General features: G+C 36.1%; 1 protein-coding gene across 5 annotated transcripts in view; it reads left to right on the forward strand.

Moving 5' to 3' along the window:
• TBC1D32 (TBC1 domain family member 32) overlaps positions 1 to 23,745 on the forward strand; it is a 279,831-nt gene that overhangs the window by 82,601 nt on the left and 173,485 nt on the right. For all 5 annotated transcript variants that reach the window (XM_075554618.1, XM_075554617.1, XM_075554615.1 and 2 more), the window contains 6 exons: positions 441 to 533; positions 7,212 to 7,354; positions 11,026 to 11,153; positions 16,847 to 17,048; positions 17,569 to 17,651; positions 19,716 to 19,854. In XM_075554618.1, the coding sequence (XP_075410733.1) occupies positions 441 to 533; positions 7,212 to 7,354; positions 11,026 to 11,153; positions 16,847 to 17,048; positions 17,569 to 17,651; positions 19,716 to 19,854 (788 nt within the window). The remainder of the gene's footprint in view (positions 1 to 440; positions 534 to 7,211; positions 7,355 to 11,025; positions 11,154 to 16,846; positions 17,049 to 17,568; positions 17,652 to 19,715; positions 19,855 to 23,745) is intronic.

Below are 23,745 nucleotides of genomic sequence, written 5' to 3' on the forward strand. Positions count from 1 at the left end.
TCATATAGTTTGGCCATATCAGAAGGGACCAGTAGAGTTTGTATTTTTTTAAAGATTTCTAAGTTCTAGTTCTACACATAAGGAAAGTTAGTATTGTATGCAATATACATATAATTTAAATGTTTTTCTAGAGCTGATCCCACAAATTAACATGACATATACATTAAGCCTAATTTTTAAAAATCTTATAACAGGGCATTTTAAAAAAGTGTGTATATAAATTGTGTACATGCTAATTTAGTTAAATAATCTCATTTTTATGTACTGAAATTTGGAAATATGGAATGTTTTCTGCTGGAATACATAAATACAGCCATTTAGTCCTGATGTTAGGACTATCTTTATGAAAACTCAGTCATGTAAGTGAATGACAGTCTAGCTGAAGCTTTTAAAGTATAGATTAGAAACTAATTTTTATTTTATTCTTTGCCTTTTTAAAGATTCCATATCCCTTATAGATCTTCTGGTTCTGTTTACTCAGCTTATCTATTACTCCCCAAGTTGTCCAAAGATGACATCATCTGCACATTCAGGTAATTCTTCCTTCAGTTTAATTAGAGAAATAGAGGACACCTGAAAGTAACGAAATAGTTTATTGTCTAGATACTTTGAGTAACTGAGTTTAACAACTAGGTTTCATAAAGATGCAGTATTACTCATAAGAAATTGCGTTGGTCCTGGAAGTAAGCCATGGAATTCAATATTGCTCATTTGTGTTTCAAGATTATTCCCAATTTACTACCTTTTTATTTAAAACCAATTTCACTGAAAATTTTAATGTTGTTCTTTTTTAATATCACCATGTCCTCATGAGAATATGTTAAGGGAAGTTCAAATGACAGCTATTCATTCACTCTTTCTTTACTACTGTCCTGTCTGTATACCTTCCTGAGCATTTTACTAAGCTTGCCTGTTTTAGCTGACATCCAAATCTTCAATCTTTATTAAGATTTTTTGGCCTTGTTTTATTTTTGTTTTTGAATTGAAGAATAGAATAAACTTGTTTTTCTGTAAAATGCCTTTTGGTCTAAGGGCTATTGGCTGACTTATGAAAATATTTTAAAATGCTAACATTTCAAATGTTCAAAATGGGTGCATAAGCAAATGTAGTGAAGAAAGCTGATGGTACTCGGCTGTTAAAAGATATTGTGCCTGGAGTCTTAAAGACTTGAAGATAAACAAGCGGCCATCTAGCAGGGAAGCAGCAACGCCCACATGGAAGGAGCACACCAGCCTGTGTGATCATGAGGTGTTGACAAGAATAGGGGTCAGAAGTTCAAAAACAAGCAATCAAATTGACATGAAGGAGTATAGACAAAGTGGAGGCTCAAAACCCACCTGTAAGATAAATGGGCAGTCCCTCACAAAAGGGCTACACGGGATGAAGATACATTCAGTGCAATATAGCACAGATGAAACAAAACTATTCTCTAGTTCTTTAATATTTTCTCCCCTTACAATCTTAGTTTTACCTTACTAATCTTGTTAGACCTGTGTCTGTTCATTTGTATAATTAAGATAGTTCTATGCATGAAATCCAAGACAGATGCACTCTTCAGAAACAGTAACTGGATTATTGGTTCCCTGAGGGTATGGGAAGAAGAAGGTATGGGAAGAGGGCTGGGAGGAGGGGGAAAAGGGGGAACCGATAGCAATGATGACTGTATAGCCCCACTCGAGGGGAATGAGCAACAGAATTGTAGGAGAATGAATACATTGGTGGTGTAAGATATGGATATATATGTGTGTGTGCATGTGTATATGTATATGTGTATACACACACACACATGTATATATATAAAGGGTTCCTGGGGGTTAATGTGTGGGAGGGAGTGAGTTTTCCGAGGCTGTAACTTTAAAGGAGTAGAAAGCCTCATCTTTCTTCCAAGGAACAGCTACTGGTTTTGAAGTACTTACTTTAGGATTAGTAGAGCGATGTGTAACCACTACACCACCAGAGCTCAACAGAGAGGATCTTTTGTATTTTTATTAGCATTACTATTTATTAAAAGATCATTTTATTGGGGGCTCTTACAGCTCTTATAACAATCCATACATTGATTGTATCAAGAATATTTGTACATATTTTGTCATCATTATTTTCTAAACATTTACTTTCTATTTGAGCCCTTGGTATCAGGTCCTCTTTTTTCCTTCCCTTCCCCTCTCCCACCTCCGTGACTCCTTGATGGATTATAAATTATTATTATCTTCATATCTTGCACTGACCACTGTCTCCCTTCTCCCATGGTTTCTTTTGTTTGTCCCTGTGTGTGTGTATGTGTTATGTGTCGATCATTGCAATCGGTAAAATGAGAGGATCTTAAGTGAATAAAAATTATTTCCTCCATATTTCAGTGGTATAAACACGTTTGTCAACTGTTGTGGCTGTGTGCCATTGATTTGATCTCCACCTATAGCAACCATTTATGACAGAATAGAACTGCCCCAGAGGGTTTCTGATGCTATAATCTTTACAGGAGGTCACCTGGCTTGAGCTGCTAGTTGAGTTACAATGTCCAAACTTTCTGTAGGCAGCTGAGTACTTAATTGTTGTACTACTAGTGTCTTTATTTGTCAACTATGTTTTATCTAGCGAGGCTTGGTGGCAAGTCGTTAAAATGCCTGGCTGATCACGAAAATGTTGATAGTTTGCACCCCGTAGCTGCTCTACAGGAGACAAGACCATTTGCTTCCATGAAAATGGATAGTCCTCATGGTTGACAGTGAAAGCCCAACCTCCATTTGTAGGGTCCTACTTGATATAAACCTCCAGTGAATCCCCTCTGACAACTGACCTGCGACGTGAATAGTGTTGCGATCAGTGCACTGGAAAGTGGACTAATACAGATGTAGTTAGGTTAAAATTTAACAGCTTATCATTTGTTCTCTCATTTGACCCATTTTTAATTTGTTCTGGTTTTAATTAATTTCTGTTATTTTTTATCTAAGGGTTTTCAATGTTTTATTTTGTTAGTTATTTAAATGTTTTTATCTCTGTCTATCATCTATCTATCTATCTATCTATCTATCTATCTATCTATCTATCATCTATCTATCATCTATTGTTACGCTTTTCTTTATTTTAAATCCAGGATAGGTAAGTTTATAGATAGAGTAACCAGATTAATAGTTTGTTTTTTTTGGCAGGGGAGGTTGGTGGGAAATGGGAAGCTAATAATAACAAATACCCAAAAGAAGAAAATGTTCTACAATTGCTTGTGTTGCTAATTGCACAACTCTTTTTTATAAGTTTAAATTACTGCATTGTATATGTCAATAAATTGTTAAACTACAATATTTATAGCTTTGATAAGTGTATGGGGCTATTCTGCTCTCTCCTGGAGGGTCCATTATTAGTCAGAACTGATCAAATGGCACAAGACACTGAGGGTTGTTCATGCAATTGTAACAAACTACTAATTCTCATAGTGCTTTTAAACTCATTTTTGCCTTTATTGCATTTGCATGTGTAAAATCCTTATTTAGATTTCTGTCTACACTAATCCACGCTTTCTTTTTCAGATAAATTCCTTCTTTATGAATTATTTGTTAATGGATTGGTTTACCATCTATTTGGCACTTTTATTTTATCTTTCTGTCTGCAATGTATAAAACAGTATCTGGCATATAGTCAGCACTCAGTAAATAATGGATGATTAAAAGAAACGAAGATGACATTCTCATTAATAATGTCTCTCATTACAAATTACATTTTTCATGTGCAACTGGTTGACAATTCCTAAGTATCTTTGTTCATTTTCTTTGATCAAGAGTGCCTTGTCCGGGAATACAGAATATTGTTGTGGTGATGTTCCCTGGAATCCGTCTTAGTGTGTTGGTGAATACAGTAAAATAAAGACTGCTTGCTCCTGGGCTATCCCTGAAACCCTTGCTTTGTTTGAGCACATTGTTGCACCCCTTTTGTAGATGACCTTTTGTCTTTTTGGTTGATGCTATCCTTCTCCAAGGATGATCCCTTCTCCAGGGACTATTTCTTTCTGAGAGTAGGTCCAAATTATGTGAGAGAAAGTCCTCATGTTTCTAAGCAGCACTTTGGCTGTGCTTCTAAAATGTATTTGTTTTCTAAAGTATATTTGTTTGATATTTTGACAGGCAATATTCTTTGCCTGCATCTAATTTAAGTGCATTAATTCTCCTTCAGTCTTTTTTTTTTACTTTATTTTTTTAAATTTTAACAATTTATTAGGGGCTCATACAATTCTTATCACAGTTCATACATATACATACAACAATTGTATAAAGCACATCTGTACAGTCTTTGCCCTAATCATTTTTTTCTCCTCTTTTCTTTTTTTACATTTTATTAGGGACTCATACAACTCTTATCACCATCCATACATATACATACATCAATTGTATAAAGCACATCCATACATTCCCTGCCCCAATCATTCTCAAAGCATTTGCTCTCCACTTAAGCCCCTTGCATCAGGTCCTCTTTTTTTTTCCCCTCCCTCCCCTTTCCCCCCTCCCTCATGTGCCCTTGGTAATTTATACCTCGTTATTTTGTCCTATTTTGCCCTATCCGGAGTCTCCCTTCCCCACTTCTCTGCTGTCCCTCTCCCAGGGAAGAGGTCACATGTGGATCCTTGTAATCAGTTTCCCCTTTCCAACCCACTCACCCTCCACTCTCCCAGCATCGTCCCTCACACCCTTGGTCCTGAAGGTATCATCCACCCTGGATTCCCTGTACCTCCAACCCTCATATGTACCAGTGTACAGCCTCTGTCCTATCCAGCCCTGCAAGCTAGAATTCGGATCATGGTAGTTGGGGGGAGGAAGCATCCAGGATCTGGGGGAAAGCTGTGTTCTTCATCGGTACTACCTCGCACCTCCTTCAGTCTTTTTCATAGTTTAGCTCCCACATGCTAGGAGACTTGAAAATGCCAACGTCAGACACTCCTTCCTCCTCAAAGTAACACCTTCGCGTTTTGAACACTTGGCGGAATCTTCAATAGCAGATTCCTCAATGCGATAGGTCCATTGCCTTCTTGCCTGCTACGTCCATGGGTACTGATTGTAAATCCAAATGAAAAGAAACTCTTGGAAGTTTCCATCTTTTCCCATTCACATGATACTGCTCATTGATTCAGTTGTGAGCATTTTTGTTTTCTTTAGGTTGAGGGGTGATCCATACTGAAGGCTCTCATTTTAAATCTGTACCAGTAAGTTCTCTTCGCTTTTAATAAGCAAGGTTGTTCATAAGCCTTCTTCCCATCATGATGCCATGTTCTTCCGCATGTACTCCAGCTTCTCGGGTTCTTGGCTCAGCGTACAGCTTGAACAAGTGTGCAAGGATACAATCTGGAGCCACACCTTTCCTGACTTTAACCCATGCAGTATTCTCTTGCTCGGTTTGAATGACTGCCTTACTGTTGTGTACAGGTACCCCATAAACAAATACAATGATATTGAACTATCATTCTTTGACCTGTCATCTCTATTTTATTATGACACACAAATTCAAATGCCTTACAAGAGTCAATAAAACACAAGCAAACCCCTCTCTAATATTCTGTGCTTTCAACTAAGATCCCTCTTAGCAAAGTTTCTCTAGCTTCACATCCCTGTGAATCTGGTTTGCGTTTCTGACAGCTCCGTGGTGATGTACTGCTGCAATGATTTTCTAATTATCCTCAGCAGAATTGCACTTCATGAAAGTTCACAGCTCCATCACCTGGAGAATAGTTGTACAATCACCACTACAGCTGATTCTAAAGCATCGCTTCAGTTCTTGTAGTCATCGTTGCTAGCTTTCCACTTACTCCCAATCGTTTGTCGTGCCCTGAAGTACCCATCAATCCAATTACTGCCTCTGTAGCTTTCCTCTCCTGTATTTCACATACAGAAAATCATAAAAAATAATAACGATAACAAAATTAAACAGATTAAAAACCTCAGTGGAAAAGAAAGCAGAAAACACTAAAAGCTAGGACGAATTTAAAATGGTTCAAAAAGGTTTTTTGGCCCTGTCTGCGTCTGTGGTAATGCTGTGTGTGACAGCAAGGGCATTCCCATCCCAGACGCTGAATTCACATACGCTTACCCTCAATTTTTAAAAACCGAAATAACTTTAAAATGAGTTCTAAGGGGAGATGCTTACTACATAGTTCAACATTTTGCCGTTTGGCTGTTTCAATATTGCTACCTGCGGCTTGCTCTTTTTTCTCTTATTTTTTCAACTTGAGGAATCCTGAGTGTGTTCTCTGTTTTTGGTGTTCTATCACCAGGCCTTTGCATATTTCATCATAGTACTACATTTTGTCTTCTCAAGTGGCCCTTTGTCACCTTTTATTCAGTTCTTTCAGCATTTCTTCTATGTTTAACAGCAAGCTTCAGTCTCTTCTGACATTCAATTTGGTCTTTTCTTTTTCCTGTATTTTTTAAAGCAGTTTTATTGGCATATAATTCACATAAATCATACAATTCAGAGTTCAATCAAACCAGAGGAGTTGTACAATCATCACCACAGCTGGAGAACATTCTTGTAACTCTTGTACTCATTATCATTAGCTCCCGTTTCTCAACAGCCTTTCAACCATTATTAGCAACCGATACGAATTACTATTATCAGTAAAGATCCTACTATTACCTTCCAGTTACTAGTCCCAGTATGACATATGTGTGTATTTCTTTTCTTGTATGTATTTTAAAATAAAATCTTAGAATACTTATTCTTTTAATAGTGTTTTTTATAATAACAAATGCACTATTTTCCATAAAAGTTTATCTTCTTCTCTGCCTCTTTTCTGATTACTGATTGCTTGGTTTAATGATTCTGGTTAAATTTTCTACCAGGTTCAATGCTAGATATTATTTAAGAAAATATTTAAGAAAAAGAAAGTTAGAACAAGTGAAAAGTGTTTGCTAGGAAGATAAAAGAGTTGCAGATTTGCTTCAAACCACCAATGTCAAGCAGTGATTTAATATTCTAGTGAAATTATCTTGCATTATCTTATTCTAATATTTAATTTTATTGTCCTTTACTTTCTTTTTGTTAGTTTGAAGAAACAATATGATAAGTGATTTCTCTTTCAAGTTATAATTTTGGTAATATATCATCCTTTGGAAATTGAGTTGTGATTATTGAACTATTTAATTGACATTGATATTGAACTCTTTGGAACAGCAATGTATAAAGAATAAATAAAAATTACTTAAGTTTTCATATTTAATTTTTTTGTCAGATAATTACTCTCCTGCAAGCATGGTCTCTGAAATTCTACAGATACTCTGTGATCAGAAAGAATGCGCGATTGAGTGCTTGTATAAAAACACTGTGCTAGAGGCGCTTCTTCAGCCTATTCATGACTTAGTGAAAGGAACCGAGGTTAGTATTGTTTACTAAAGAGGAAAAAAGTCACACAACTGGATGTAAGTGAATATTCAATGGAAATTTTATTCCTAAACTTTTATGTATTTGAAGTATTACTTTATTAGAACTTATTTCCATATATGAATGCATTTTGTGCTGATGTAGATTTTTATTAATAGCTAAATCATGTTTATGCAGTCAGTTGATTTATTAGTTGTGACAGTGTGGTGGGGAAAAGTACATATAACTTTTTTTTTCTTTATCCTAATCAAGCTTACATCCGCTGATGTAAAGAACTTAGAAAATTTCCATTTCATTCTATTAGGAAGTTATTTGTCTTGCAAACCTAATAAATATTGTGAAAACCTCATAAATAATATTGAGAATATTCTTCATTTGCTTAAATGGTAATTTTATAGCCTTTGGAAATGTGATTATTTTCCTGACGAGCAACTCTGTGTCCTTTAAAGAGCCCTGTTGGGACAGTACTTAAGCTTCACCTCTAACCCAAAGGCCTGTGACTTGAACTCACTGGCTATTCCACAGGAGAAAGGACATGCTAATTTTGTCCTGTAAAGATGAAAGCAAATTACACCCACTGCTGCCTACTTGATTCTGACTCCTTGCAACCCGATAATACAGAGCAGAACTGCCCCTTAGAGTTTCTGAGATGGCCAATTTTTATGGAGCAAATTGCCGTTATCTTTCTCTGGTAGAATAGCTGGTGGGTTTGACCAGCCAGCAGGCCTCCTTTCTGTAAATACTGCAGTCTCAGATATCCTGTGGGGCAGCTTGCCCTGTCCTTAGCGGTGCTGTAAGTGGGAGTCAACCTGACAGCACATAACAATCATCTGTTAGACACATAGCTTATTTACCATGTCAGTTTGAAATATGGACGTCTCTGTACATTTGCCTGGTATGTTCCTTTGCAGGGTATAATTTAGATCCCACCACCGTGTCTGCAAGAAGTGAAATTGCTCAGAATCACACACTGAACATGAGATACCTGTAGTTCTGTGAATACATGCCCTATCTCTGTCTAACATATCCCCCTATTTTTATGACTTATGGGAAATGACTTGAAAGAGCATCTGTGGGCTAAAGTTTTTGTCTCTCCATTTATTTTTTACTAGTTTCATTTCAAGTACAACCCTGTCTCTCAACGGGAGGTCCATTCTTTTATGCTTTCATTAGTCTCCAGTCTTTCAGAAAACACATGTCAGCTTTTATGTGACTACAATACAAAGCATGGAATTCTGGGAAATTAATAAGTATGTAATGATAAATTTGTTGGATGCTCATATGGCAACCTTGGGAAAACAAGCTAAGTGCAGGAGAAACAAATAGAATTCCTGATACGCAATCTAGTATAATAGAATGTTGTAACATCAATAGTATTGTGAAATATAACTCATGTTAGAGCAATAAACTGTCTTGCACTACAGTTACTGCTTGTGACTTTTGTTTCCCAGATCTTTAGTTTTCTTTTTTTTTCATGTTTTCCCTTTACCTCTAGATATGCTCAAGTAGGTCTCATAATTGACAAAATGAAGCTCTTGATTACTTTTTGGATGTCTTTAAACTATCTGATTGTTTCAATGATCAAGCTTTTTATTAGTTTTGGATATCACCATTATGCTATCCTGTCATTTTTCAAATTATTGCATTCTGATTTGCTTCTACCACATCACTGATGCTACTCAGATTGTTGTTGCATATACTTTTCTAAATAAGTAATTAGTGACCAATTTTCCGACCAGTATTTAGCTGATCTTTAACACCGCTGACAACTTTTGGAATTCTCTTTACTTGACTTTTATAACATTATTTCCTCCCCACCCCACCTGAGTTACCTCTGAGTGTGCCACTTCAACCAGCCTGGGGAGTAGGATTTGGTTCATTTTTCTTTTCCCTGTGTACATGTTTACTGTTTGTTTGTTTCATTATAAAAATTAGATCTATAATTAAATCTAGACCCCTTTCCCTTAAGTTCTGCAGGTACCTTCCCGATGAGCATTTTCAAAGTAGGAGTATTTTCCTGCTCTAACTCACTTCTCCAAGCCTTTCCTGTTTTTCTCTATGGTGACGACTGCTTTTGGCAACATGGACTCCTTTCTCGGTCTTTGTGTCCAATTAGTAATTAAGACCTATAGATTGGTTTGCCTGCATGGCTCTGTGATAACATGTATCTTCTTCTCCATGGCTTCTGCTTTTATTTTAGCCTCAAACGTTTTGCCAGGAATTTTGCAATACTTTGCTTCTCTATTTTCGGTTGTTTAGTTGTACAGTCTTTACGCCATACTGTCATCAAGGTTGCCACCTTGCCCTTTTCTGCTTGTTGTCTGCTGAATAAATTTCATATCTTTTAGCTCAGCATTTACCATGTTTTCAGTATTATTATTTTCTACCGATTTTCATTACCGTTTGTTCCACTTATAATGGACTACTTGCATTATGTACATAAAGTATACACATGTATTTGGAAAGTCCTAAAACTAGCTTGCATAGATAATTCCTCTTTAATGATTATTTCATGAATATTTCCTGAAATTTCACTTTGAAGCATTGAGCGGCTAACCACAAGGTTGGCAAGTCAGTCCCACTAGCTGCTCGGCAGGATAAATATGAGGCTGTTGGCGCCTATTAAAGACTTGCAGCGTTAGAAATACTGTCAACAGGGCCGCTGCATATTGTGCAGGACCGCTGTGAGCCTGAATGGATTTGATGACATGAGATTCTTCTCATTGGGGAAGTGGGTTTCTGAACATGTGAAACATTGACAATGAGGAGCAGAAATTTAAAAAGTTTTTATTTTTAGAGAAAAAATATTCTAAGGAGAAAAGTGTGCTTGTGTATTTAAAGGTAATTAATGTGAAAAGTAAAAGCTACCGAATATATTGAGGTTCTTTCTCAAGGTGACTACAACAACTCATCATTAAGAAAGTTAGCCTATTGAATTTAATAGGATGTATTCCTTACTAGGTATAATAACTCATTCAGAGTTATTACAGAGCGTACACTCAGAAGAAACATGCAGATAAGTGGGCCCTAGAAAGAACAGGAAGCAGAGTAGGCATCTTTTTTGAGCTATCGTATTAACACGAGTCCATCATTTTAAATATGTGCTCTGTACTATTTTGATATTCATTGGCAAAGGTTATTTAAGACTTCTATTTAATAATCAAAAGCAAAAAGTTATCATTGATTAAGCTCCACCCCCACCTCCACAAGGTGACACTGGCCATGAGCCAAGATAAGTTAGTTCACTCATGACTCAGTTATCTGTGGGAGGATAGTAATATAAGTTTTGTGTAATGTAATTTGAATTGGATATACGAGATCTCAATGGTGGGAAGCAAAGGACAAAGTAAAAATAAAGTGCCACCTTCATTTGTCAGCCATAATGATATATAAAACTGTAGCAAAAGCAACAATTCTCTCAATCATTTCAGTAAACAATAATTGATTTGGGTGAAAAATCTGGTTTTATTTGCCTCATTAACTCTGCTGGTAGGAGCATATAATTTAATAACCCAGTTCATATATATCATTTTACGGCAAAACAGCATTAAATTTTGTATGGTAATATAACTTTATTAATCTATAGTACCACCCTTGAATTTTGTCTGTTGTGTTAGCATGTCATAAAATTATATGATTTGTCTTGCTATCTTTTTAATATACAGGCTACTTCCAATTGTTCAGAAACAGCTTTAATTCATATAGCTGATATTTTGACACGAATTGCATCTGTAGAAGAAGGTCTTATTTTACTTCTTTATGGAGAAAATATGAACTCTTCTGAAGAAGAAAAGTATGTACCTCTATTAAATATATTTTTATTCGTTAAAGTGTATTTCCTCTGGTAAGAAGTTTCTGAAAAGTGATGCTATATATGCAGGTTATGAGCCGCTGGCTCATTGTCCCAGTGAAGGCTGGTGACTCACCAGTAAAACACTAGATGACTTGGACAAGAGTGGAGCAGTGACCGGGACCACAGAGAGTGCGGCAGAGCAGGCCCATCAAAGCCCAAACCCTCTGCTGTTGTGCCCGCATAATTATAGGCAGCCTTCCTGGAGGGCAGTCTGCAAGGACAGCACAGGACTTCTAAGGCTGCGAGTCTTTACAAAAACTCCTACCACACCTTTTCCCATGGAACTGCTGATGGGTTTGAACTGCTGACCTCTCAGGAGCTGAATGCTTTCACCACCTCACCTCTCTGCCCCATTACTTGCTTCCATGGACTTCCCCTTTTTCAGCCTCTGAAGCTACACATGACTGATTCACTATCAAAAATCAAACCATACAAAAGTGTACAAATAAGTTACTGTCTCTCCTTTTTCTCTTCCTTTACCTAGTTCCATTACTTAATAATAGTAACATTTTGATGCCATTAAAATGTTCTTGATTTACTCTGTGGGTATAATGGTGCATCAAATGTAGATTCACATTAATACAATTTTGATCTACCCTTTACTAAAATGGGATTGTTTTAGGCTGAATTTTCTAGATGAGAAAAATAAACTTTGTATGTGTATAAGTGTGTGTATAATACAGTTAAGATATATATATATATAGTTTAAGGAAATGGTATATATATATATTTAAGGAAATGGTTCACAAAGTTGGAGCCTCTTGGCTAGTTCCACATACATGTGTCACGCATCAGACTGGGGCCTGCTCCTGATTCATGTGGTTGTAGGTACTGACAAACCCCAAACCAGCAGATCAGATAACAGACTGCCGGCTCACGAGGTATAGGAACCAGTAAACACCACTATATTCAGGTCAGATGGTAGGCTACTGATTCACAACCCAGGCAGCAGAGGGTAGCTGATGAAGGGTGGCGTGCATGATTGCGTGTAGATGAGCTTTATCAGAACATTCTTATGGAGAGCTGCAGCTGCGCCATCAAGAAAATCCACTTTCAATAAACTGTCTGTCTGTATCAGATCACTAGATGGAGAGTAATCACATAATATCTGCCAAACCAATGAGAACCATGGCTGAGCCAAGTTAACGTGACCTTATCTACCACAGGGCTCAAATTACATATATTACTTCACATTTTGTGTAATCATGGGCATCTTTCCAGGGAAGTACAGACTAAATCTTAATAATTTGAATTATAGTGATTTTTGATATTAATTTATTCAGATATTCCCCCTATTTATAAGCATCCAGTTGTTTTTGGGTTTGACTTTCATAAATAATTTTTTAATTAATATTGTTTTTCAGATGTTTTATATACTAGCCTAATCGCTTTTTTACAAAATTATTCAATAGCACAAATTTCTGAAAGTGGTATTTTTGAGACAGAGGGAGTATACATTTTAAATTTTGAAATAAAACCAGTTAACTTTCCCAAATTTCTTTAATATCTTCATTGTGCGGTGTTTAGGAGTTTAGGTGTTTAGGTGTTTATTCTATTTATTTTAATAAACAAACATACAGATGCATACAGAGACCATTTCAAGGACATATTTGACACTTAGGACAGAAGATCTGATGAACTATGGGATGACATCAAGAATAGCACACACGAAAAAGCACAAGGTAATTAATATGACAATAAAGAAATTGAAGATCAAAGTGGATGTCAGAAGACTCTGAAACTCAAATGTAGAGCATCTAAGACAAATAGAAGAAATGATGAAGTAAAATAACTTCAAAAGAAAATTTGAAAGAGTAGCTCAACAAGACTAAACCAAGTGTTATGTATAATGATGTGTACTTAAATCTGTAGTTACAAAGCCAAAAAGGAAGAACACACAGCATATCTCAAGGTAAAGGAACTGAAGAAAAAAGTTCAAACCACAAGTTTAACATCTGAGAACACTGGTCAAAATATCGAACAATTTATGAAGCATCAAAAGATGGAAGGAGTACATATACCAAGTCATGAAATACATACATGAACCAAGAACTGCTACATAGTTGACCGTTTCACGTGGCAGCATATGATCACGAATCGATGATACTGCAGGGAGTGCAAGCTTCACTGAAGGCATAGTGAGAAATAGGGCTCTGGGAACCGACAGCATACCAATCAGAATATTTCAACAAACAGTCGGCTATGCCAAGAAATTTGGAAGACAGCAACCTGACAAATCTAATGTAAACGGTACATATTTGTATGCATTCCAAAGAACAATGGCCCAACAGAATGTGGAAATTACAGAATAAAATCATTAATAACTCATGCAAGTAAAATTTTGCTAAAGTTAATTGAACAGGGATTGTAGCAGTACATCAACAAGGTGAAGCTCAAAATTCAATGGATTCCAAAGAGAACATGGCACAAGGAACATCATTGCTATGTCAGATAGACTTTGGATGAAAGCATAGAGTACCAGAAAGATGTTTACTGGTGGTTTTGTTTTGTTTTTTTTTACCGTGCAAGACATTCAGATGTGTGGACCATAACAAACTATGGATAGCCTTACAAAGAATGGGAATTACCGATCACTTATTATGCTCAGAAGGAACCTGTACATGGACCAAGAGGCAGTTATATAAAAAAAGAGGGAATATTAAACTCACTGCCATAGAGTTAATTCTGATTAATAGTGACTTTATAAGAAAGAATAGAACTGCTCTTATAGGTTTCCAAGACTATGAGTCTTTATGAGAGTAGAATTCCTCATCTTTCTCCCTGGAAGTGGCTGGGTGTTTTGGATTATTGAACACTACATCACCTGGGCTCCCTGTAAAGGAACGCTAGATGGTTTAATCTTATGAAAGGTGTGCATCAGGATTTTATCCATTCACCTTGCTTAATTAAATATATACGCTGAAAAAATAGTTTGAGAACCTGGATTATATGAAGAAAGCTATCAGAAATGGAAGAAGGATTATCAACAACCTGTGATATGCCGATGATGTAACCTTGGAACAGATTAATGTTTGTACTAATTCCGAAGAACAGGGACCCAACAGAATGTGAGAATTACAGAATAGTATCATTAATATCATATGAAAAGGCGGACAACTTGAAGCACTTGTTCATAAAAATCAAGGACTGCAGCTTTCAGTATGGATGGCAACTCAATTTTTCAACAGTTTTATTGGCATATACTTCACATGTCATACAATTCAATCACATCATAAAGAGTTGTACAATCAGTTGTATGAGTCCCTAATAAAATGTAAAAGAAGAAAAGAGAAAAAAATGATTAGGGCAAAGACTGTACAGATGTGCTTTATACAATTGATGTATGTATATATATGAACTGTGAAAAGAATTGTATGAGCCCCAATAAATTTTTAAAATTTAAAAAAAAAAAAAAAAGGTGGAAGAAATACACAGACCAAAAAAAAAAAGAGTTGTACAATCATCACCACAGTCTGTGGTAGAACATTTTTTTCATTTTTGTACTCATCATTATTAGCGCCCCATGTCCCCCCAATCTCCCCTTGCCATACCCGCAAGGAACCATTAATCCAATTACTGCCTCTATAGATTTACCTATCTTGGATTTCATATACAGAATTTTTTTCATTAACAACAGTAACAAAGTAAAATAGATAAAAACCTTAATCTAAAACAAAGCAGAAACTATTAAAAGCTAGAACCAATTTAAATGAATCACCAAAGAGGTCAAATGATATGGTGTTAATCTAACTGCATGTGCACCAATTCACCTTTCAATGCTTCTGCATGATAGCAGGACTCTTCACAGCCTAGTCCGTAGTCAGAGGGGATTCACCCAGGGTGTCATCGATGGTGTTTATTTCCCCTTCTCTTAGGAAAAAAAATCCTCACAACTAGACCCCTAAGTAACAGCCCAACTGAGAAAAGATTGAAATTGCATGGATCTAATCTTGTTTGGATCCACAACCCATCCTCGTGGAAGTAACCGTCAAGATCAAAGGAGGTGTTGCATTGTGTAAATCAGCTGCATAAGTGATCTTCAAAGTATTGAAGAGTAAGGACATCACATTGAGGACTAAGGTGTGCCTGATCCAAGCCATGGTATTTTCAGTCGCCTTATATGCATGTACAAGTTGAACAATGCATACAGAAGACCACTGAATCAATGCATTTGAATTACGGCATTGGTGAAGAACATTGAATGTACCTTGACCTTTTAGAAAAGCAAATATGTCTTGGAAGAGTAAGCCAAAATTATCCTTAGAAGCAGGAATTGTATGAGCCCCCAATAAAGTGATTAAAAAAGAAAAAGATTTCATCTCCGTTACTTTGGTGATGTCCTTAGGGGACACCAGTTCCTGGAAAAAGGACCTCATGCTTGGTAACAGAATCTACTCAGTGAAAAACAGGGAGGCCCTCAAGGTGATAGATTGGCAGAGTGGCTTCAAGGGACTGCAACCATGGTGTCAAACACACTTGTGAGGATGGACAGATTCACAATGAAGCCGAATATATGGCATGGCACTTAACCACAATTATGTAAACCAGTGACCATCAGTCTCAAGAGAGAGCTGAAGCCATTCCTTTAGGAACACGATTCAGACAAGGATTTCCTTTAATAATCTGCTGCATGTAGGTTCACTCTCAGTGGGAACCAACTCAGGCACCTGCCAACGAGCACCATAACACCTGTCATTTAAAGAGACGGCTGCTTCTAGGTCAGGACTGGAAAATGTAAAAGGTGTGTTGGATTGCCTAGCAAACTAAGAAACTATCTAAGATAAAGGTAACAGGATAAGAAATACCTCCGTGCTAACTCAAAGGGGCTTTCCGTGGATTAAAATGGGCAATTTGAGGGTCAAAAATTAATAAAATGATTTGAAATACATAAAGTATACACACATAGGATTTAAAGTGATACTAAAATATTTTAAAATAAATAACCCTTATAAGTTATCTATTGTGGTTGTTATGGCACCAACTCATTACTTTCCAAATTGATTAAAGATATAAGATTTAGCAGTTTTATGGCCTTTCTGTATAAAGTGAATGTTGTAATTAAAAGATGGAATTTAGTTAATAGATTTTCACTTGTGCTGTGGTAGCTAGGTGACACTGACACTGGAGGTTATGCCACCAGTATTGGAAATAGAAGTCGGGTCACCGACTGCTCAGAGACTAGATACTGACAATCCCAAGGAAAGCAGGGGAACACTGTCTGCCAGAGTGCAGGACAATGAGCTCTTCAGGTTAGAAGGAACCAAAAATACGCCTGATGCTGTTAAATGAGCTCTACTGTCAGAGCTGTTAAAGTTGTCAGTTGGTTTTGAACCCACCAGCCCCTCAAAAAATGTGGAAGTCTGTTTCTGAAAAGCTGTACAGTTTTGGCAAATCTATGGAACAGCTCTATGCCGTCTGATCAGGTTATTGTGAGTCAGATTTGACCTAGTAGTAGTGGGTTGATTGGTATGTTCCTAGGAACAAGAATATCCACATAGGTGAGACGGATCCAGGAGGGCTGAAAGAGCCCATGGAAGGGAGGAAGATTTTCTTACAAGGATGGCCTCTTTGGGTCTGGTTTTATGACACTGAATCTATATGACGTTGGAGTCACTGTGCGTGTCATCTGTCAGTCCCACAGGTGCTCACATCATTGCCCAGTTTTCAAAACAACTTCTTGAGGAAGATATTCCCATGTTTTCTGGCTCAGAGATGTTGCCTATGGTCACAGGGGCTTTTATGTTGGTGTGTCGTCAAATATATGGTACATGTGAAGGCTTGCAGACGCTAATTCCTTATAGTCTGCACGAATCTCTAGCAAAAGCATGGAAAAAGGTAAGTATTCTCAAGTTTCTTTTTCTTCTTTGCAAATCTTTTTTTCACTGGAAGTCACCAGTGTGGTCTTGTACTTAAGATAAAATATTTGCCAGGAAAATATGACTTCTGCTTTACTAGACCCACAGGGATACAATGCTTTTACTCTGGCACAGAATGATTTTAGTACCTCCTCTTCTAGGAGGTTTAAATAAATTTTCCTTTTGGAGACATCCCTCTTTAGAGGCTACTTCTATGCAATATGTAGAGGCAACTGGATCTTTTAATTGTTATGGATAGTTAAGATCCTAATGTAGCAATAATCCAGTATAGTGGGTTACCAAAGGTGTCTGTTAAAAACTACTTACTTTATTAAGTATATTTTTGTAATATTTAATTAATAACCAAATGACTTAAATTTTGAAGTAATTTAACTCAATTTTAATTATATTAAACATTCAAAATAAATAGAAATTTAGGAGATCTTATAAGTAAAACTTTTAGTAAGAACGAGAATAATGATATTAATCTATATTTTTAGGCTAGTTTGCTATCAGAAAGAATTCCTACACCAGTAGAAGGTTCTGATTCTGTTTCCTCAATAAGCCAGCAATCCCAGAACAGGTAAGTTCAAGAAATTAAACTTATCTGTTTCCACAGTGAATGAAATTAGTTTAAAATGAGAATATAATAGAATACTGTAGCCAAAACAATATATCAGATGGTAAATGTATACATATAGGATCAAATTTATATATTACATAGCTAGGAGAAGCTTTAGGACACATATACTATATTTATAACCTTTAAAAATTCAGCAACATTTATTATACTAGCTTCATTCTGTGTTTATATTTTGGATTAAGAAATTCAACATGTAGTATTCCAGAGATTTGGAGAATTGTCAAATACTATTATTAGAAATCTAGCTGGAGAATTTCACGAGAGGTAACATGTTTTAAATTATAATATGTACTTAAATTATGCTTTTAAAATTATGCAGTAGTGCAGTTTAATTAGATTCTGGCATCGAGGCATTATTTTAAAAATATATATTACATTTTAATTTCCATGTCATTTTCTCTTCAAATATCAATTGGATATGGAGTTATATTAATAGGAATTTTAAAAAATTGAGGGTATCAACATACACTTGAGGGTCCTCTTTTTATTTTATGATTGGGTATTAATATAGTTTGAGAGATAAAAATTAGAACTTTAAGGAATAGTCTCAAAATGTTACAGATGACTTTTTTCTTGAAGTAGGCAGAATTTAACGTACATAAGCAGACAAACAGAAAGAGCTAATTCACGTGGCCTCAACGGCACTCTAATGGCTCCAAACAAACCAAAACGCCTGACAACAGTGAGCCAGTGCTGCCTTGTGCTGACCCCTGTTGTTTTCCGAGACGGTAACTGCTTACAGGAGCAGAAAGCCCAGTTATCTTCCTCAGAGTTGCTGGCGGTTTCTACCTGCTCACCATGAGGATCGCAGCACAAAGCATACACAATGACTCAACAAACAGTTACTTTTGTAAAGTTTTACTGTAATTTGTTTCTAGTATAATTTTTATACATTTAATCAACCATTCTATTAGGTGTGTAACTACTAGCCCTAAAGTTCGACCCCACTCAGAAGCACCTTGGAAGACAATTTTGGCTCTCTGTTGTATTTGGACTCTTATAAAAAGAATTCCATTTGTAGACAAATGTCTAGAAGTGGTGTATTGACTAAGTGATGCCGTTGGAGACCGTTTGTCTTGTTTTCCATCATCATTAATAAGTGTGTGTATTTTCCTCATGGTTGAAGAATTGCTATTAAAACAAGATTTTATTACTATTTTCTAAAAAATAAAAGGTTTTCTTTTAATGTTGATTAGTCATTTTATTTGAGAAAACAGGATGTTTTGTAGATGTGCTACTTGTCTGGATGAGACTTGGTATAAAAGGGTTACAGATGGGATTTGGGTCAGTATATCTATATTATATTTCCTCTCATCTTTTACTTTCTACCATTCTGGGTAGTAGGTTTGGTGTTTTTATCCATTCTGTTACCCTAACTATATTTTCTTGATTAGTTGGATATCAGTTTTTTACATTTTTGGAGAGATTGATATTTGGGGGACTTTTTCTACTGTTGATTTTAGCTTGTTTTTCTTTCTTTCTTTTTCCTTTTAATTTAATTATCATACTGTGTCTTCTTGGTGTTTCAATTTTTTTTTTTTTTGAGAAGATGATGGATTTTCTTACAGAGGTGTTCTGAGGAAAAGAAAAAAAAAAGATGTGATTTTCCAAAAGTTTAAATTAAAAACCTATGGGAAAAGGATAATATATGTAATATACTTTAGAAATTCAGAAGCCAAATATTTTATAATAAAAATAAAATACAGAAATAATGGAGATATGGGGCTTGGGGAATCTATGGAGTTACAATAGGAACTTAGAAGTTTTGCCATACACAGTTAACTGAGTCAGGTAAGGAAAATTATTATTATAGAAGATGCAAGGAAAATAAGGAACTATCATAGACTCATGAGTTTATGGTTTATTAAGCATTTATGACTCACTTATAATCAACTTGTGTTCTATAAATCTAATTACCCATAGTATTAAGCTGAAGCATTTTCTTTCTTTTTAGTTTTGAACCAGCTGTAGAGAATTATATCTTTCTTTTACTTGTTCTTGCAGCATGGCTTGGGAAGAGAATTTATTAGACAATTTACTAAATTTTGCTGCTACCCCCAAAGGACTACTACTTCTTCAAAGAACAGGTGCTATCAATGAATGTGTGACACTAATGTTCCACCAATATGCAAAAAAATTACAGGTATGAGTTACCATCTGCCACTTGCAAAGACAGTTTTGTTGTAAAAGCCATTAGAACATCATTCATTTTTTGTGCGTGAAGAGATTATTAAACCTCAATTAAAAAGCCATATAGAATTATAATATTTAGCTTGATATATTTTGGGGGGGAAAATAGAGCATTGATGTTGGTGTCTGTGACTGGCTTTTCATATTGGAAAAACTGCCAGATGGATTTGAAAATTTCATTTAGCTATCCAGGTGTTTTACAAATATGTCATCAAACATCTGGCACTTCTGGAGGAAAATAAAGACCTATAGATATCTAGATGGGTGTGTCAGTATAGGTTTGGACTTCCTATTTTAAAAGAATCAAAGATATTTATATAAGAATTATGTTATTATTACAGTTAAGAATTCTATTATTATTACAGTTACATAAAATACAAAATATAATTTAGCCTTTTCAGAAATTCAAATATGTTTGTTTCATAAGGCAAGACTAAGTAAAAAAGTATTGCTCCAAAATTATAGAAATCTTTATTTAAAAAATACAAATAAAAATGTGAACCTATTCTTGACATATCCTCCATCTAGTTCCATACACTTCTGAAGGTGTTCTTTTGCGGGTGATAGACCAGCTATCCCGCATCAAGCTGCATCTGAAATGAGGCATGCAGATGAAAGGAAAAAAAAGAGACCTATGCAAAGCATGGGATTGGGAGGACAACAGTCTGGTGGACTGAAGTACCAAGTATATTCAAAGCTTGGTTTTTATACTCTTCTTACAAGGGATTGGTTACAAAACAAACATCAAAGAACTTAAAAAACATTCTTAAACTCTTATCTATGCAAATGTTACTTAACTAGTCACACTTTCTTAACATTTCAATAATAAAAGCACTAAGTTCTAAGACAAGCACATGGATATGCAAGATTCAAAAGAATCTTAAAGAGGTTGCAAACAACTGAGTTATCGTTCAATGTTTTTAGCTGCAAGGTCATAAATAACAGTTATTTCGCAATGTTTTTGTCTGCAAAGACACAGAGGCACTGGGACTAATTGGTCACCCATCAATAAACACCTGGATCAGCCTATGACCTCCTACATTCTTTCTTTCATTTTAACCCTTCCCTGAAGAACTCTACACTGTTTGACTTAAACCATCTCAAAACGGCAGCTTTGGCATCTTTGAGGAACTCATGTGCCCCTTTAAGTGTTCTTTGAGTTATGAGAACAAAAAGAAATCTCAAGGATCAAGATTAAGGTTATGGGTGGATACTTTCAAGTGAAGTTATCATAGGGCAGCCTTTGCTACCCTCTTACTCAAGTGCACTGTCATGATTGGGAAACAAAAATTCCTCTACATGTCGTCCTGTTTTTTTCTTAACAATGCACTTATACATTTTCTTACACTACTCTTTATCATCCTACATATTTCAAGGAACTCTATGAAGATACCATTTTGGAACCCCCCCCCCCAAAGAAACAAAACAAAACAACAGTTTCTATAACCTTATGAGTCGACCTCATTGCTTTGAATTTAATTGGCTCAGCAGCATCCCTTAGAAGCTGTGGCTTGTGTTGGATCTTCTCACTGAAGAGACACCCTCATGCTCTTAGGACAAGTGTATTACTGAGAGAACTTGGATGCAGCCATCCATTGATTACAGACATGTCTAAACACAATTTCTTTGGAATAAACCTTTGTATATATGAACTAGAATCCGAATAGTAATGATTTTTTTATTTAATACCATTTTTGAAACAATCTAGTAAATTACAACTCAGTTTCTTTTTTTCTACCTTTGCCATTTATCACAAATAACAACTCTTGCTTAGTAAACATCTCTAATGTCTCTGAGATCGTCCCTGCCACTTCTCCTCAGCATTTATTGTGTATTAAGAAAAGCCCATGACTACAAACAGCTGCACCAGGAGAACCAGTGGGATATTAATGAGTGTTTTTTTAAAAGTGGTTGTGGAAGAAGGTGAGTGGGAAAAACAGACATTTGTCTTACTGTAATTCTGTGTCTGTTGACTGCAGAACTAATGTATTCTACATTAAGGAAAATGGGAAAAATTAGTAATAAAAATAGAAAAGGAGGCAAATTGAAAGATGTTAAGAAAAGGAAAACAGGAAGAATAACCTAATTTTTTCTCATCATCTTTGGGTTTATCTTTTAACATTCACATTAATTGTACCATTTATATTTTTAAAAATTGAGATTAATGAAATTTAAAATATACATAGTAAATTTCATTAATCTCAATTAAAAATATAAATGGTAAGTTGGCTTTAATGTTACCATTTGTATTTTACAAAACCATTCCAACGCTTGCGTGTCAGTGTGCGGTACGGTGACCGCTGGGAAGTTTCTGTGATGCTGGAAGCTGTACCACGGGTATTTCAAATGCCAGCAGGGTCACCCAAGGGGACAGATTTCAGTGGAGCTTCCAGACTAAGAACAGACAACAAAGAAGGACTTGGCTCCCAACTTCTGAGGAAGAAGCGGCTCAAAACTTTATGCATAACTTTGAAGAATTTATCCATAGCTTTGAAGAATTTAAATACTAAAAGCATCGGAAACATAAACAAAGGAAGCAGAACAATGTCAGAGATACTGCCTGCAGATGAGACCTTAGGTTTGAGGACACTCAAAATGTGACCGAAGAGGAGCTGATTTCTTGGAGCGGAATTCACCATGGTGACGCGAGTCGAGGGAAGCGTTTGGGAGGGGAGCCTCAGGATCTTCATCTGCTTATGGGGCATAAATCACGGTAAAAAGAAATGGCTGAGAAATATCTTCTACTGATTGGAACTTGGAATGTGTGAAGTATGAATTTTCCAGAAATCAGAAGTGGTCAAAAATGAAGTGGAATGCATGAAAGTCAATATCGTAGGCATTCGTGATAATGCAGTAGACTGCTATTGGCCATTTGAATCAGAAAGTCATAGGATTTACTATGACAAGAATAACACAATCACAAGGAATGGTGTAGCATTCATTGTCAAAAAGAGATCTTGCTAAATCCACCATAAATTGCCATGCTGTCTGTAATAGGATTATATCTATCTGCCTTCAAGGAAATCCAATCAGCACAACTGTTACTCAACTGTATATACCAACATCAAAAGCTAGTGATAAAGAATTAAAGAATTCTACCAACATCTTCATTCAGAAGTTCATCAAACATACAATCAAGATTCATTAATAGTTATTGGTGATTGGAATGCAAGAGTTGGAAACAAAGAACAGGAAACTGGTTGGGAAATATGGACTTGGTGATAGAAATGAAGCTGTAGTTTTCAAGATAGAATGTTTAGAGCAAATGCCTTTTTTCAAGAACATAAAGGGTGACTATAGACATGGACGCTTCCCACATGGAAAACACAGAAGTCAAATTGACTACATCTGTGGGAAGATGCCATGGAGAAGAGTTGACACCAGACCAGGGCCCGACTGTGGGACAGACTACCAACTGCTCCCATGTACGTTCGGGATAAAGCTGAAGAAAATGATAACACGTCCACAGGAGCGAAAATCCACCCTTGAGTCTGCCCCACCTGAATTTTGATAGCATCGCAAGGACAGATTTCACTCATTGAACTCTAATGACGGAAGACCTGATGAGCTGTGGGAGGACAACAAGGCCGTCGTTCATGAAGAAAGCAAAGAGTCCTTTAAAAGACAAGAAAGAAAGAAAAGAGCAAAGTGGATGTTAGAAGAGACAGACACTTGCTCCTCATGATAGAGTAGCTAAAGCAAATGGCAGGGAGCATGAAGACAAGGAGCTGAAGAGAAAGTTTCAAAGGGCAGCTCAAGAAGACAAAGTCAAATATTACAACAAAATGTGCAAGGACCTAGAATTGGAAAACAAAAGGAAGAATGTGCTCAGCATATCTGAAAC

Source organism: Tenrec ecaudatus, chromosome 7 (genome assembly GCF_050624435.1).
Source record: "Tenrec ecaudatus isolate mTenEca1 chromosome 7, mTenEca1.hap1, whole genome shotgun sequence".
In the NCBI taxonomy this organism is placed as follows: domain Eukaryota; kingdom Metazoa; phylum Chordata; class Mammalia; order Afrosoricida; family Tenrecidae; genus Tenrec; species Tenrec ecaudatus.